The sequence below is a fragment of the Henckelia pumila genome, unplaced genomic scaffold (genome assembly GCF_033568475.1).
Source record: "Henckelia pumila isolate YLH828 unplaced genomic scaffold, ASM3356847v2 CTG_80:::fragment_1, whole genome shotgun sequence".
Classification (NCBI taxonomy): domain Eukaryota; kingdom Viridiplantae; phylum Streptophyta; class Magnoliopsida; order Lamiales; family Gesneriaceae; genus Henckelia; species Henckelia pumila.
This window is the reverse complement of record NW_027331883.1, coordinates 1,772,557-1,788,073: the sequence shown is the minus strand read 5'-3', so window position 1 is coordinate 1,788,073 and position 15,517 is coordinate 1,772,557. Positions and strand designations below refer to the sequence as shown.

The 15,517-nt window shown below is 34.9% G+C and overlaps 3 protein-coding genes across 4 annotated transcripts; 2 read left to right on the top strand and 1 right to left on the bottom strand.

Moving 5' to 3' along the window:
* Window positions 1-1,757: 1,757 nt before the first annotated feature.
* Window positions 1,758-8,538, top strand: LOC140873724 (DNA topoisomerase 2). The gene is made up of 19 exons (XM_073276952.1): window positions 1,758-2,373; window positions 2,633-2,925; window positions 3,014-3,080; window positions 3,213-3,492; window positions 3,584-3,783; window positions 3,871-4,080; window positions 4,204-4,317; window positions 4,403-4,513; window positions 4,651-4,815; window positions 4,918-5,259; window positions 5,508-5,641; window positions 5,709-6,069; window positions 6,151-6,337; window positions 6,430-6,479; window positions 6,585-7,013; window positions 7,100-7,268; window positions 7,345-7,412; window positions 7,575-7,659; window positions 7,830-8,538. Exons 1-19 carry the CDS (start codon window positions 1,804-1,806, stop codon window positions 8,396-8,398), a joined length of 4,404 nt encoding a protein of 1,467 aa, XP_073133053.1. The 5' UTR covers window positions 1,758-1,803; the 3' UTR covers window positions 8,399-8,538.
* On the bottom strand, window positions 6,886-10,828 carry LOC140873727 (probable phospholipid hydroperoxide glutathione peroxidase). Of its 2 annotated transcripts, XM_073276955.1 has the most exons (7): window positions 10,674-10,828; window positions 10,095-10,171; window positions 9,725-9,786; window positions 9,506-9,624; window positions 9,229-9,396; window positions 9,063-9,111; window positions 6,886-6,947 (listed from the first exon to the last, which is right to left on the bottom strand). In XM_073276955.1, the coding sequence occupies exons 1-6, from the start codon at window positions 10,707-10,709 to the stop codon at window positions 9,082-9,084; spliced, it is 492 nt and encodes a 163-aa protein (XP_073133056.1). In that variant the 5' UTR covers window positions 10,710-10,828; the 3' UTR covers window positions 6,886-6,947; window positions 9,063-9,081. The 2 variants fall into 2 exon arrangements, with proteins under 2 accessions (XP_073133056.1, XP_073133055.1); XM_073276954.1 differs by lacking the exon at window positions 6,886-6,947 and having other exon boundaries at window positions 8,959-9,111.
* A 146-nt stretch (window positions 10,829-10,974) lies between these two features.
* LOC140873725 (glutathione S-transferase T1-like) lies at window positions 10,975-13,838 on the top strand. Its single transcript, XM_073276953.1, has 7 exons — window positions 10,975-11,186; window positions 11,300-11,373; window positions 11,465-11,525; window positions 12,296-12,349; window positions 12,863-12,942; window positions 13,106-13,311; window positions 13,426-13,838. Exons 1-7 carry the CDS (start codon window positions 11,122-11,124, stop codon window positions 13,603-13,605), a joined length of 720 nt encoding a protein of 239 aa, XP_073133054.1. The 5' UTR covers window positions 10,975-11,121; the 3' UTR covers window positions 13,606-13,838.
* The last annotated feature ends 1,679 nt before the right edge of the window (window positions 13,839-15,517 follow it).

Sequence of the window (15,517 nt, the reverse complement as noted above, 5' to 3'; positions counted from 1 at the left end):
TATGTACGTAGCTTATTAATCAATAATTATTAATAATTCTTTACAAAGATACACTCTAAAATAAATAAAATCTAATGCATTTGGGTGATCACTTTGACAAAATATATTATATATGAATTGGTACAAAGATCAAAGATTAATAACAACATTGAAAATTAGAATACTTTGATATATATAAATAATTATGTATACTAAAATAATTTTTTACCACGTAACATTGCTATTATTCATTCAAAAAAATTTGGTAATGAGATTAATTTATTCAGATATATTTATATTACGTATTTTTTTTGAATAAAAAACTATTTTGTTAATAATTAATGAAATATTTATAATTAAAAAGTGTTATAAATTATATTTCACTATACTTCAGTTGGTGAAAAAATAAACAAAACTTTAATTAAATATAAAAAATTTAATATGATAATTAAAATTGTTAATTAAAATAAAATAATAATTAGTGAAAGTATCCTTTTATATATAATAATGATGACGAAAAATTTTGTTTAAATGATTAGATGATGATATAAACTATTAATTAATATAAATATTAAATTAAATAATAAATACTAATTTAAATTAATATAGTGGATTAATTGATAATAATTTTAAAAAAAATTTAACTATAACATAAATATAACATTTATTATTTAAAAAATGTAATATTTATGAAATTTTAATTTGATATAATTTTGAAGGTTTAAGTGCGAATAAATGGAGTGAAAAATTAATAATCAATATATTAAATATTATTTAAGTGTTTAAAACTTAAACTAATTATTATAGAAAATGATGAAGTGATAATCACGATACTTTAAGTTAAAAAATCATAGTAATTTAAATTTTTTAATAAAATTTTATTTTAATTGTTATATTTCTGTGTTAAATGAATCGTATTATAATTTAATAAATAATTACAAAAATAATATATATATATATATATATATATATATATTAAATAAAGTTTGAAAACATAAATGAAAGATAAAGTAATAAATTATCATGACAAATAACTTAGCAGTTAATAATTTTAGTTATTATGTTGTTTGTTAATTATGAACACTAATTTCTTATATTATTTTATGTAAATACTAATTATTACAATTATGTAATATGTTTTGATCTCTCATTTTCTGGCCATTTAATATTTTGAGTTAATGTTTTAGAATATATTTTTTCACCACTTTATATTTTTATCTATATATCATTTTGTATCTAACGTGCTAAATATTTTTTATAGTGTCTTATTTTTTACTTGTGATATATTCAAAGTTTCTAAGTTATATACAAAGACTTCTGAATCAATATTTTTTTCATTGAATTAGATAGTGAAGTAAATAGATATTAGTCTATATATATATTTTTTATTATTAGTATTATTTTTTAAATTCAATTATATAATTATTGGATCATAAAATAAGTTATTTTACGTGAGGAGTACGTGCACTTTTACTAGTTATCTATATAATCCCATAAATAATCCATCACCCACCATATTTTTTATTTATCTCATCATATCTATCAAGCGCAGCCTAAAGGAAAATGCAACTATGCAAGGAAAGCAAGTAATTTTTGTCGTGGAAAACGGGTCAAACCCGAACCCACATCGGTGAATCCACTAGCAAGATTCAAATTCAAATTTAAATTCAAATTCAAAAATGGAAAACGGGTCAAACCCAAAACCCGTATCGGTGAATTCACTATCAAATTCAAAATTCAAAATTCAAATTCAAAAATAATATAGCCGCAAGCCCGCTCCTGTCCATTCTCAAACCACACTCACTCTCTCCCAAATCCTCCGCCATGGCCGCAGCAAGGAAGGTCCCCCTCACCACCAGCAACAACTCCAACATTCCCCCGCCGGTAACCGCCGCTGGTAAGAAGACGATCGAAGAAACCTACCAGAAGAAGACCCAGCTCGAGCACATCCTCATCCGACCTGATACGTACATTGGTTCCATCGAGAAGCATACTCAGACCTTATGGGTGTACGAAAACGAACAAATGGTCCACAGATCGATCTCCTACGTCCCGGGTCTCTACAAAATCTTTGACGAAATCCTTGTCAATGCTGCCGACAACAAGCAGAGGGATCCGAAAATGGACTCCGTCAAGGTGACGATTGACGTCGAGTCCAACTGCATCAGTGTTTACAACAATGGGGACGGCGTTCCGGTGGAGATCCATCAGGAAGAAAAGGTTTATGTGCCTGAATTGATTTTCGGGCATTTGTTGACCAGTAGTAACTATGATGATAACGAGAAGAAAACTACGGGCGGAAGGAATGGTTATGGAGCTAAACTCACTAATATCTTTTCCACTGAATTTGTCATCGAGACTGCAGATGGAAAGAGGCAGAAGAAATACAAGCAGGTGCTAAGACAATTTAATGATTTTTAAATCTAGTAGGGTTAGATTTTATAGAGTTTCCTTTTTTTTTTGGGGATTTATTGATTTCTGAATTCTATTTTCAAATTTAGACGGTCGCAATCGAACAATAGTGCTTTATTTAGAGAATTTTTTGGTGATATTATTCTCAAGACACTGATTTCTTGTTTTTTACTTCTCTTTTAATTGCACTTTAAGGAAATAATCAATTGCTAATTTTTGAGCATGCACTGATATCATGAAGGTTTTCTGCGATAACATGGGAACGAAGTCGGAGCCTGTAATAACAAAATGCAAATCTAACGAGAACTGGACTAAAGTTTCATTCAAGCCTGACTTGTCGAAGTTTAGTATGACGTATTTAGAGGAAGATGTCGTTGCCTTGATGAAAAAGCGAGTAATTGATGTCGCGGGGTGCCTCGGGAAGACAGTGAAGGTGGAATTGAACGGGCAGCAATTTAATTTTAAATCATTTTCAAGTTATTGTGAACTTTATCTCAAATCTCCTTCAGTACCTAGCTCAGATCCGCTCCCAAGGTGTTTCTTGTCATTTTTTTCCTACTATATCTGCTCCGTTAAAATTCAAAGGTCGGTGAACTCATTATGTTGTTAATCAATTTGGCAGATTTGAAGAGGAAGTGCATGAAAGGTGGCAGATTTGTATAAGTCGAAGTGAAGGACAATTTCAACAGGTGTGGAAAAGTAGTGTTGTTGCAGTATGTTCATCCATATATTTGCGTTTAAGTTTTATATATATTGGTCAAAATTGTGTAACAATGTCATTGAGAAAGCAAAAACCGTTATTGTATCCTTTTGTTGAGCAGGTTAGCTTTGTAAATGGAATTGCAACAGTCAAGGGTGGGACTCATGTCGATTATGTCACCAACAAGATAACTGGTCATCTCATTAGTGTCCTAAAGAACAAGAACAAAAAGAATAAGACGTTTGATGTCAAACCCCATACGGTAAAGAATCATCTGTGGATATTTGTCAACGCTCTTATTGACAACCCTGCTTTTGATTCTCAAACAAAAGAGACGCTGACACTTCGCTCAGGAAGTTTCGGTTCATCTTGGGATTTCACTTCAAAGTTTTTGGACAAAGGTATGTGGTGATGGTTATTGTTGCCAATCTATTGTCAATTTGCAGAGTCTTTGTCTCTATTGCCGAGTCTTTATCAATTCAACTTGCGCAGTGGCCAAGTCTGATATAATGAAAAACATTGAGGAATGGGCCGAATTCAAGCAGAAAAAAGATCTCAAAAAAACAGATGGATCAAAGAACAGAAAGATCTACGGGCTTGCAAAACTAGCTGATGCTAATGACGCTGGGGGCAAAAATTCTGAGAAATGTACCTTAATCTTGACAGAAGGTGATTCAGCCAAGGCACTTGCAGTAAGTTGCCGCCATATAATTTGCACGAAAAGAATTTGTTTTGCTTTGGAGGTATTTAAATTTTAACATTGTGAGATATTCGTTTAGATTGCTGGATTGGCTGTCGTAGGACGAGATCATTATGGTGTGTTTCCTCTACGAGGTAAATTGCTCAATGTGAGGGAAGCTAGTCATAATCAGCTAATGCAGAATCTTGAAATTCAGAATATCAAGCAGATTTTAGGACTTCAGCATGGTAAACAATATGACAGTGTAAAGTCACTCAGATATGGCCATTTGATGATAATGACTGATCAGGTATCTTATTGTCTTATGTTATGATCTTTTGATCTTACAGCTCCACATCGTTGATAATTATTATCTCACATAGTTTGCGGTGCTTTGGAATTTTAACCAGAATCGATGTTTGTGTTATTGCAGGATCATGATGGTTCCCATATCAAAGGGCTACTAATCAATTTCATTCACTCATTTTGGCCGTCATTGCTCAAAGTTCCTTCATTTATGCTAGAATTCATAACACCTATTGTTAAGGTTTGAAGATAATGAAGATGCTTGTCTTTCAACTCAAAGTTATTGGTTTTTTTAATTCCTGAATTCAATGTATGTTTTTCTTTAGGCTACTCATAGAAATGGAGAAAAAAAGTCCTTCTACACCATGCCTGAGTATGAAATATGGAAGGATAGTTTGGGGGAAAATGCAAGAAATTGGTCTATTAAGTATTACAAGGTTTGTCCCTCTAAGATACGATTAAACAGATTTTAAAATGGGAGCAATATGCTTGACCTTTTAAATTGACGACAAAGTCAGTCAATATTCCTGGATGCCATATAATATTTTTTGCTGTCTCTTTACTATTCTTGAAGGGGTTAGGAACGAGCACAAATGAGGAAGCCAAAGAGTATTTTGGAGACCTTAGGATGCACAAGAAGGATTTTTTATGGGTGGATGAAGAAGACGGAGAGGCAATTGAACTTGCTTTCAGCAAGAAAAAAATTGAAGCAAGAAAAAGTTGGCTCCGCCAATTTGAGGTTTGCAGCTGGATATAGATTTATTTGGTTTTCATGGTGATTGTGTTCACACTATTTGAGTAATTAAAATGACTCACAAGGTTGTCATTTCTTATTTTGCAGCCAGGGACGTTCCTTGATCAGAGAGAAAGACTTATTAAGTACAAAGATTTTGTCCACAAGGAACTTATATTGTTTTCAATGGCGGATCTTCAGAGATCAATTCCATCCATGGTTGATGGATTGAAACCTGGTCAACGGAAGATACTTTTCTGTTCTTTTAAGAGAAACTTCATCAAGGAAGCAAAAGTTTCTCAGTTTTCTGGTTATGTATCTGAACATTCAGCTTACCATCATGGTGAGCAGAGTCTTGCCAGTACCATAATTGGCATGGCTCAGAATTACATAGGCAGCAACAACATAAACCTTCTTAAACCTAATGGTCAGTTCGGCACAAGAGGACAGGTAAGACAAGAACAGAAAGTTGCTTATATATTTAACTATTTTAACTCTTTCAAACTTGCTTTTGAGAAGTTAGCTCAAAACGTTATTTTTCGCTATCAGGTAAAGAAGATACATAACATATAATATCAGATGGTCAACTGGATATGACAGTACCATATCATATATATGCCAAAACAATTCCATTGTTTGGTAATGCATCATTTACATCACACAACATAGAATCTGATGTGTAAGTTTTTTTTCCACAGGGTGGAAAAGATCATGCGAGTGCAAGGTATATTTTCACTCAGTTGTCTGCTGTTACAAGATTCTTGTTTCCTAAGGCGGATGATATTCTCCTCAACTATCTGAATGAAGATGGGCAATGTATCGAGCCTTCATGGTGAGTTTTGTTTACATGGTAAATATCTGAAAACAGTTATCTGAGAACTGATATAATGTCATGACAGGTATGTGCCTATAATACCGATGGTATTAGTAAATGGAAGTGAAGGGATTGGCACGGGTTGGAGTTCCTTTATTCCAAATTACAACCCAAAAGACATTATTGCCAATGTGAGGCATTTGTTGAATGATGAACCGATGGATGCTATGCATCCATGGTACAGAGGATTCAGAGGAACAATTGAGAAAACCGCGACAAAGGAAGCTGGAGGAGCTAGCTATACAATCACTGGAGTCATAGAGGAAGTTGATGATGTGACACTGAGGATAACAGAACTTCCTATTCGAAAGTGGACTCAAGATTACAAAGAATTCCTGGAATCTGTTGCCGCAGAGAATGATAAGAGCAAAGACCCATTCATTGAGGTGGTTTTACATGTTATTTAGAAACAATGTGAGGAAGAGTTAGGGATCTCACACGAAGTATTTTTTTCCCTTTTTTTGCAGGGCTGCAGTGACAATAGTACTGGGGACATTGTTCATTTTTTGGTTTGTATGTCTCCGGACAATCTTTTGCTAGCTAACCAAGAGGGCTTGTTGAAGAAATTTAAACTGACAACATCAATCAGTACCAGTAACATGCATTTGTTTGACTCAAACGGTTTAATAAAGAAATATGACAACCCTGAACAGAGTAAGCGGCAAGCCCCTCAATGGGTTTCAGTTAAATGGTTTCTTTCATTGTAAGCACTATATGTTTTCACTGGTGCCTTTTTTCATTTGCAGTTCTTGAGGAATTTTTTCACTTGAGACTCGAGTTCTATGAGAAAAGAAAGGTAAGTCTCATCATATGACATCACCATACAACTTGCTGATGTTGGCATCAGTAATGCATTAGCTTTGCTTTATAATAGTTTTAATCAACGAATTTGTTTGTGCAGAAAGCTTTGATGGCCAACCTTGAAAATGATTTGTTAAAATGTGAAAATAAATATAGATTTATACGGTGTGTTGTGGAAGGAAGTATTATTGTGAGCAACAGAAAAAAAGCCGACTTGTTCCGTGAATTGAAGGAGAAGGGTTTCACTCCTTTCCCGAAAAAGAAAAGCTCTGGAGATGTATTTGTTGCGGGCTCAACTGATGATGCCGAAGAAAATGAGGAGAATTCCCCAGGGGCAGCAAGCCAAGGAAATTCAATTACTGATTATGACTACTTGCTGTCTTTGTCAATTGGTACCTTAACTCTAGAGAAGATGCAGGAGCTGCGGGCTGAGAGAGATAAACTTCTTCAAGGAGTTGAGGACCTGAAAAATGCAACAATAAAGTCTTTATGGCTGTCTGATCTTGACGCTCTTGAAGGAAAACTTGATGTGAGTTTTTGAGAACATAATATATCCTGTAATAAGTTGGTGTGATTAAGTTCTAGCTTTTACTTAAACGAGGAATTCTATTTCAGGAGTTAGAGCAAAGTGAGGAACAAACAGAGATGGAGCGGAAAAAGATACTAGGAAAGGCCAAAATAACAAGACCAGTACTGAAGAATCCACACAAGAATAACAAGAAGGCAAGCAATAAAGAAACTGCTAAACCAAATGAAATACCGATGAATTCCGTTCCAGAAACAGGTTGGTTTATGTAAATAGTCATTTGTTCTGTACATGCTTCATTGGTAGCTAAACATGATTGGACATTTGCCTGCAGATAATATAGCAGAAAACAAGAAAGTGAAAGGCAAGGCTGCAGCTAGAAAGAAAGCTCCTGCCCGAGAGGTTTGATTTACTTGACCATCTATCATCATATTTTTGTCAAGATGTGGCATGCTAGTTACATAGCATGGATTGCAAATTGCATTAAAACTCAGAAGTTTTGTAAGAAACAAACCTACATAAGTCAGTTTGGTCTCCTAACTTTGGTTTTGTTTATCATGGCAGGTTGCTGACTCTGATGATGATGATGAATATGACGGGATAGCTGGTCTAAGAGAACGCCTAGCATCTTACAATTTGCATGCAGAAGGTAATCAAACTAAGTGCCGGCTAATCAGTTGTCGGGATAAACTTTACATCTCAGATACGTGTATTTAAGAGTTCTTGGTGAAGTTTGATTTAAGCATTATTGTATTAGACACTGGAAAGATAATAATTCTATTCCAATTCAACTATAAAATCTTTTTTTTTTTTGTACAGATATGGAAACCGAGGTGCCAAAGAAAAACAAAGAACCAAGCAAAAGGGCTGCCGCACAGAAGAAGCAGCTGGCAATTGTTTCCGAGACTCTTGACGATGAAGACGAGATTGAGATAATCGAAGACGATAGTTTTGAACCTGACGAGAAGAAAAAGAAGGCGGGTAAAAAACCAGCTAATGGAAAAGCGGCTGCCAAACCTCCTGCAGCAGGGGCCAAGAAAAGAGGACCAATAAGCAAGCAGTGTCAAGTCATAGGCCAAACACTGATCACGGAAATTTTGAAGCCGGCCGAGATTTCTCCCGACAAGAAAGTGAGGAAAATGAGAGCATCACCATTTAACAAGAAAAGCAGTTCTATTCTCGGCAGGAAGCTCACCGAAGAAATGGAGGACACTTCACCAGAGCAAGACTCCTCTTTGACTGGCCAAGCTGTGGCTCCAAGAACTAGACCACAGAGGGCTAACCGGGTGCAACACACATATGTTATTAGTGATGATTCCGAGAGGGATGCAGCTGATGATGACTCTGAGAGTGATCAATTCTCCGACTTCAATGAAGACGAGGATTAGTTCAAATTCTTTATGGCTTCTTGTGAGGTAGATTGAGCCACTGTTGCTACTCGCAGCATTTGTGACGTAGAATGAGCCATTGATCTTTTAACATTGTTATACCAGAATTAAGTATGTTAGGTTTTATGAATTTCTGAATTTCTCCGCATGTTTTATTCTTAGTGATTGCTCTAGAATATAAGAATATATAATCTATACATACATATTTTTGTATTTTGAAGTTATCATAAATTTTTTTGAATTTTAAATCTTAAAATGTACTGTTATTCATATTTTATCTTGACTTTTTTTAGTATAAATTCACAATTTCTTTGCCGATTACCTTAACAGAATAAATAAACTATTATGATATAAATTTTTGAGTCATCACAGCCCACCATCAAATGATAGTTATATTTTTTCTTAGCCTTATACAGAATTAGGAATAACTGAACTACAATATTTAAACGCCATTTTAATTAGTTAGGCTGCAAATTTGATGATATAAAATCATTCCATGAGGATAAAGAATACTACTGTACTCATTGAGTGTAAATATTAAATAATATGAAGAAAGGAGATATATAAACAACAATATATTGTAATGGTAAATTATGTTCTTGCACAACAAGATAACACAAATATTTCTTCATGTTTGCTTATTTACAAATTCTCAACTGTGTACCATTATATATGCTCAAGGTTTAATCCTCAAGGAGCTTTTTTATGTCCTTCTGAAAAACAATATAAGATAGTTATGGACAGTTTTCGTTTACGGAATAATCGACAATATGATCATCAAACCACAGCTTAAGTTAGCAGAGATATCAAAATAAATTCAGATAATTTACCTCTAGCTTGAGTGGGGAAGTGATAGGAGGATAGCGATTGAATACTTGACCATTTTTGTCGATAAGGAATTTGGTAAAGTTCCATTTGATGCTGCTCCAGAAAAGGCCACCTTTCATTGATTTCATGTACTTGTATATTGGAGCAGCATTGGCACCATTTACATCAATCTAAGTTACCAAAACAATACAAAAATCTATCAGAAAATATGTTTAATCAATAATCATGGACAAGCCCTCCATCAAATAAGAACAAGGACCTTTAGTTTGTTAAAACGACCTTGCGAAAAATGGCATATTGGGCTCTAAAATGAGTGCAAGCAAGCTCCTGAATCTGTTCATCGGTGCCAGGCTCCTGTGAACCGAACTGATTGCAGGGAAATGCAAGTATCTCCAGTCCTAGCAAATATGCCAACTCCAAAGAATTATACTCCAGGTTTTTTAAAAGGTGTTATTAGTAAATAAACAATAGAATGTAAGTGCACTAACACAGCCTCACCTTGGTCCTTGTATCTCTCGTACAACGTTGCCAATTCGGCATAGTTTGAACTGGCTAGGCCACTGTCACATTCGAGCTAGGAAAAACATGAGTATTCATAGTACAAGACATCCAGCACAGATCACATTTAACACCAGTAAACAAAGTATTTGGGAAGAGAATGATACTTAAACCGATTTATTTTTAGATATACTATATAGACTAGTGTAAGTTTCTTCATCAATATGGAATATATAGATAGATAAATTGTCGTGAAATGACACAATAATTATAGCTAACTAACTAGCTAGACAGCTTCATAATACAGCAAAAGATGCGCGGTATAATTATTTATTGCCTATAATAAAACAAGTGATGTCAAGACATATACCAATTGGATGCAACATTGACAATGAGCAGGACCTTTCCTTTGTAAATACTCAGATTAACATCTCTGCCCTTGAAATCCTGAAAACCATAAAGTTTATCGTTTGATTAGATATCGGAACACCAAGACAGCAAGTAATAAACAATTGTGCTCGATCGAATCAAGAATCAAACGCATACACTCCCTTCAGTATCTGACTGACACAACGCATGTTTAAATCTGTTCTATCACACCATGTCCTAAATGGTACATGATGATCATGTCATATTGTTATATATATTCCTCCAAATATATGAAATCACATCCCAATGCTGTCTCTCTTCATTTATAACACTCGAAGCCGATATCTTGTTAAGGAAAATCAATCAACCATTATTTCAACTCCAACGATAAAACCAAGAACTATTAAAAACCATTCAAAGACAAAGAAATACAAAAGGGAATATTTGCTTTCATAAGATATTCAAACTTATTGTAACATCCTGCTGATCATCAACTCATCGACAGTATCCAACTGATGATATATTTTGTATTCTATCATTAAGTAACTGGTAACTACTGCTTGCAAAATTTCAGAGGTACCTTGACAGTGAAGTCATGGATCGACTGGGCGGCCATTATTGCGTGAAGCCCGAAGACTTTGGACTCAAGTTTTCAACAGCAGATTCAATAGAATTTTTGTGGTCCGAAGAGATTTATGCTCGGAAGGAGAAGAAGATAGAACTGTTCGTTTGTGTTTCATGCATGGATATCAAGATTCTTGGCACTGTGCCACGTGGCATCACCTTGTCCATTGGTGCGTACTTCAAGGTAGAATCCAACGGCATCGTTTATGTTTAAAAAATGAAGTAAAATCTAAAAAGAGTTGACCAAATCAAACTAGTGTGGATGTGACATCATACAACTTCCTGTGCCACGTGAAAATTTCGGGAGATTAGATTGTTTGTTGGGCATGCGATGATTATTTCTACAGCCTATAATCAGTGTTTATGCTTGAAAACAAGGGTGAAGGAGCAAAAAAGATTGCAAAATGGCTTTAAAGATTTATGTAGATCGAATGTCGCAACCTTCCCGTGCAATTCTTCTGCTCTGCAAGTAAAAATCTCTTCTTGGATCGCTTTTTATCTTGACAATGCTTGCCATTCCTTGCCCTCTTTTGGGTTTCTTTTCATGGTTATTGAATTTCTTTGATCCAATCTTGTTTAAAGGGTCAACGGGATTGAATTTGAGGAGGTTAAGATTCAGATCGCGAAATCGGAGCATAAATCCGCTGAATTTGCAGGTGTCACGCTGCACAACTTGATTCTGTACTCGAGAGAGTTTAATGATTCGTGTACTATCATGTGTGAACTCGAGATTCATCTTTGTTTCAGAAATAAACCCCATGAAACAAGTTCCAGCGATTGTACATGGTGATTTCAGGCTTTTTGAGAGGTACCCGTTTGATTGATTCTGTGAAATCAAATCATTTACTCGAAATCTTGAATTTAATAGTTCTAGAAACGTAACATTTGCGGCGCCCATGATTGATATGATAAAGGGATGCTTTATTTGTGTTTGCAATGCTGTTTTCTGAACTTGTGTGGCTGGTTTAATACCAGATTGTTTGTCGTATTAAATGTCTGTGCTCTGTATTTACAAGCTGTGCTAATGACTCAATAGCTTAATCATATTCTATTTATGCATTTTGATGCACTATTGTTCGAATTTCGGATAAATGAAGTGTTATTCTTCGGTGTAGACTGGAAGTTGTTCGAGCATGGCTTGGGAACATAATCGAATGCTATGTTCCCTAGTTGGTTTCTCGAGTCATTGTGAAACTATGGATAAATCTGAGATCTTTCCCACCTGAGAGACAAATATTTTGGATTTATCTCTGTAATTAAATTTATGACCTACACGCCCTCGTTCGTTTCCTAACTCTTTTTTTTTTTTTTTGTCTATGTATGCTAATGCTTTGCGAATGAAGATATAAACCAGCTTTATTGTTAGACCATAATCTCAAGAAGAGAGCCCAGACCACCTTTTGAGTGGGAGAGCTCCAAAACTTATTGACTGCTCTAGAATTTCTTGGAGAGCTGATGTGGATGACAGCAATTTTCTTAATCATTTCTTTTGCCTTTTTTGCTGACCAAATTACAAGTAATTGCAAGCATATTATGACATTATTTATATCTGTTTTACAATTATTGTCTGTTCTGCAGTCATGCAATACTAATCTACCTGGCTTCTGCATTTCCTGAAGTTGCTGATCACTGGTACACTAAATTTCCTTCTAACCTCTTGCACTCATAAAACGTATGCATTTTGCTATTGCTTGGTTTTAAAAATATTGCATGATATTAAAACGACATTTCGGTATAATTGAATGCCTCTTGGCATGGCTTGCTGCGTTTTGGTGGAATTACTTTTTTATGTTTACAATTGGGTGCAAGTTTACTCTTGCAAACTTATAGGCATGTTTCATAATTTGTCAATACATCATAAATTCCTAGCCGACAAAAGGTAGATAAGTTTGTTGAATATTTACCATGTCCGATATAAATTTACACGACTGGACTCCCGAACAGGATTCATAAGGTAAGAGCTAATTGCTAGAAGAAAAAAAGTGACATCTATTTCACCTTGATACTTATGCCTCTCTTTCTCATGATTTCCATCAGAATTCCATCTGATCACTCATCTGCATCGTTTTTCTGTCATCTTGTATATCATGGTATATGCTACGTACTTGGCTAACTCGATTCTTGAACTATTGTTTACCGGTCCAGGTATCCAGCCGATGTGCAAAAGAGAGCAAAGGTTCACTCAGTCCTTGATTGGCACCACTCCAATTTGCGACGTGGTTCAGGTGATTTATATGCACAATCTTGGATTATACTATGCTAGGACTGATTGTTGCTGCTGCTATTGTTTTCCCCACGAGTGAAAATTTTGCGACTGTCCTCGCAAATACATGTTGGGGCACTGTTACTGTTCTAACAACAATCTGTCATATAATACTTTATTATCAGCTGGATACGCTTTAAATTCCACTATTATACTGGCATTTGGTCATCCCACAAATCCGAAATTAGCAGCCGAAGCTGAAAAAATTTTGTCAGCCTCTCTTGCAACAATTGAATCTTTTTGGCTTCAAGAAGATGCACCCTTTTTGCTTGGAAACTCTCAGCCTTCCATCGCAGATCTTGCTTTAGCCTGCGAAATCATGCAAATTGAGGTAACTAAAGAAAGCCTTTTTTTCCCCAAGAAAGATGTGTTGCTCCGAAATTAACAGATGCTTCAACAAGTTGAGAGAATTTTCATTTTATTTCAACCCCTTCTCCCTTTCTAGGTTGTGGATGAGGAGGATCGGGACCGTATTTTAGGACCACACAAAAGAATCTTAAAATGGATCGAGGATTTAAAGAATGCGACACAACCTTACTTTGATGAGCTTCACTCGATCATGGCACCTGCCAGAGAGAAACTAAAGGAACTGAAGGTCCAAGCTGCAAAAAGTACTAATCATTGAATGGAATTTTCTTGATGTGTGAACATCAGATGAAAACATTCAACTAGTATCTATCTGTATTCTAGTTTTCTTCGAAACAGGCTTCACTATCCATCGTGTTGGTTTGATTTGTGGATGAATGAAGATATATCTGCAAATTTTAGCAGAGCTGTGATCTTTTTCAAAACTGATATTTAAACTAAAGCGTTTGGACTTTGGATTGTGAGATGCAGTTGTTTTGTTATTCCATGTCTTTTTTGCGTTGCTAATTATGTGATACAATGATCAAATAAGACATACATTACACCAAAAAAAAAAAAACTACTACATATATTTTGCCTCTCTCAATGTGATATTTCTCCCAACGAGGTCATAGTTTTATTTAGAATATCGTATTTGCAAAATTCCCAAAATAATCTTTAATGTTTGTCTTTTCAGTCTTCTATAGGTTTCAAAGAAAATTTTTATTCAATTATTAATATGTGTATCTTAATTTTTAATATATACTAGCATATTTACACACACGATGTGTGTGACAAAAGTTTTTTTTATTTTTAATTTCAATAAAAATTTTAATAAATTTATAGCAATAAAAATAATTTTTTTGTTAATAATGGTCATCCTAAATAGTTAAAACACCATCTTTTCTATTAGGTATTTTCTATTTCATTAGTTTTTTTTCAAATAATTTGGAATTTGAAAATAGATAAATAAAATGATTGTATTATATATTAAATAGAAATAATTAAATAAAAAAGAAAAGTAATGAAGATAATGGAGAGAAGTAGTTTTTGTAGTGATCTGCATGGAATCACCTACTAATTGATAACTAATAGCATGCATTAAACTTAATACATCAAAATACTTAACAGAGTAAAACGTGCGGAAACATAATCCATAAATTACATATCAGCTTAGTAAAATATATTCAGGCTTAATATTGTAGTGATACAACCATATCGAAAAACTTAAAAGTAAACATTATACATCTATATCGAATCCTGCTGTATAATTAACTCCTAAAGGCTCCTGCTCTCTAGTCCTGCCTTGAACTACCAGCTCCGTCCATCCTGCGACCTGCCCCGTGGAATAGGGTGTCCAAGATAACAACTAGGACGTGAGCGCTAACGCTCAATACATAAACATGAGTAAACATATGTATATAATGCATGCAACATGATGACTGGTAAATGGTCATCTGAAAAGTCATGCTCAGTACCGGCGCCACATGAGTGCTGCCACCGCACGGATCAACCTCTGGGTGCAACCACACTCGTCTAATACACCAGAGTAGTCAGACATACATGTCCCCGCCGTCGCGGTACTCTCAGTGACAGACTATCGAGTATAGAGCTGAGCGGCTCTATAATCAGGTATATCAAGGTATAGGCTCAACATGTATATGCACATGACATATGAATATGGAAAACGGTAAATCATATATCATGTCATATAATAATGCCAAATAAATGCAACATATAAACATGTATACTCGCTGGCAATCTCAGTCAATGTGTACGTACCTCTAGGCTAGTTCAAGTAAAGTAGGATCCTAGGTTCCAAGCCTATATTAAAAAGTTCACCGTATCACTACACAAGTTCTATAAGCCTTAACTAAGCTAATAAGTACTCCCAAAACTTAAATAAATTTCCGGACCATACCTTCGTCCGTAGTAAGCCCTTTGATGTCGTTGACTCTGGATACTATAACAACTTCTTTGTTATTTCAGAATCTCACTATTACCGATAGAGCCCTCAAGTGTATAACTCACACTATATAACTGAAGAAGAAAACTCGAGAATTCGTAATAAAAAATGAATCTGAAGGCCCCTATTTATAGGAAATTTTTCGGTTAAGTTCGGACCCTTCGAACTCGGGTTCGGATCGTCCGATCCAACTCACTGCCTGCATGCGAGACACGTCGAGTTCGGA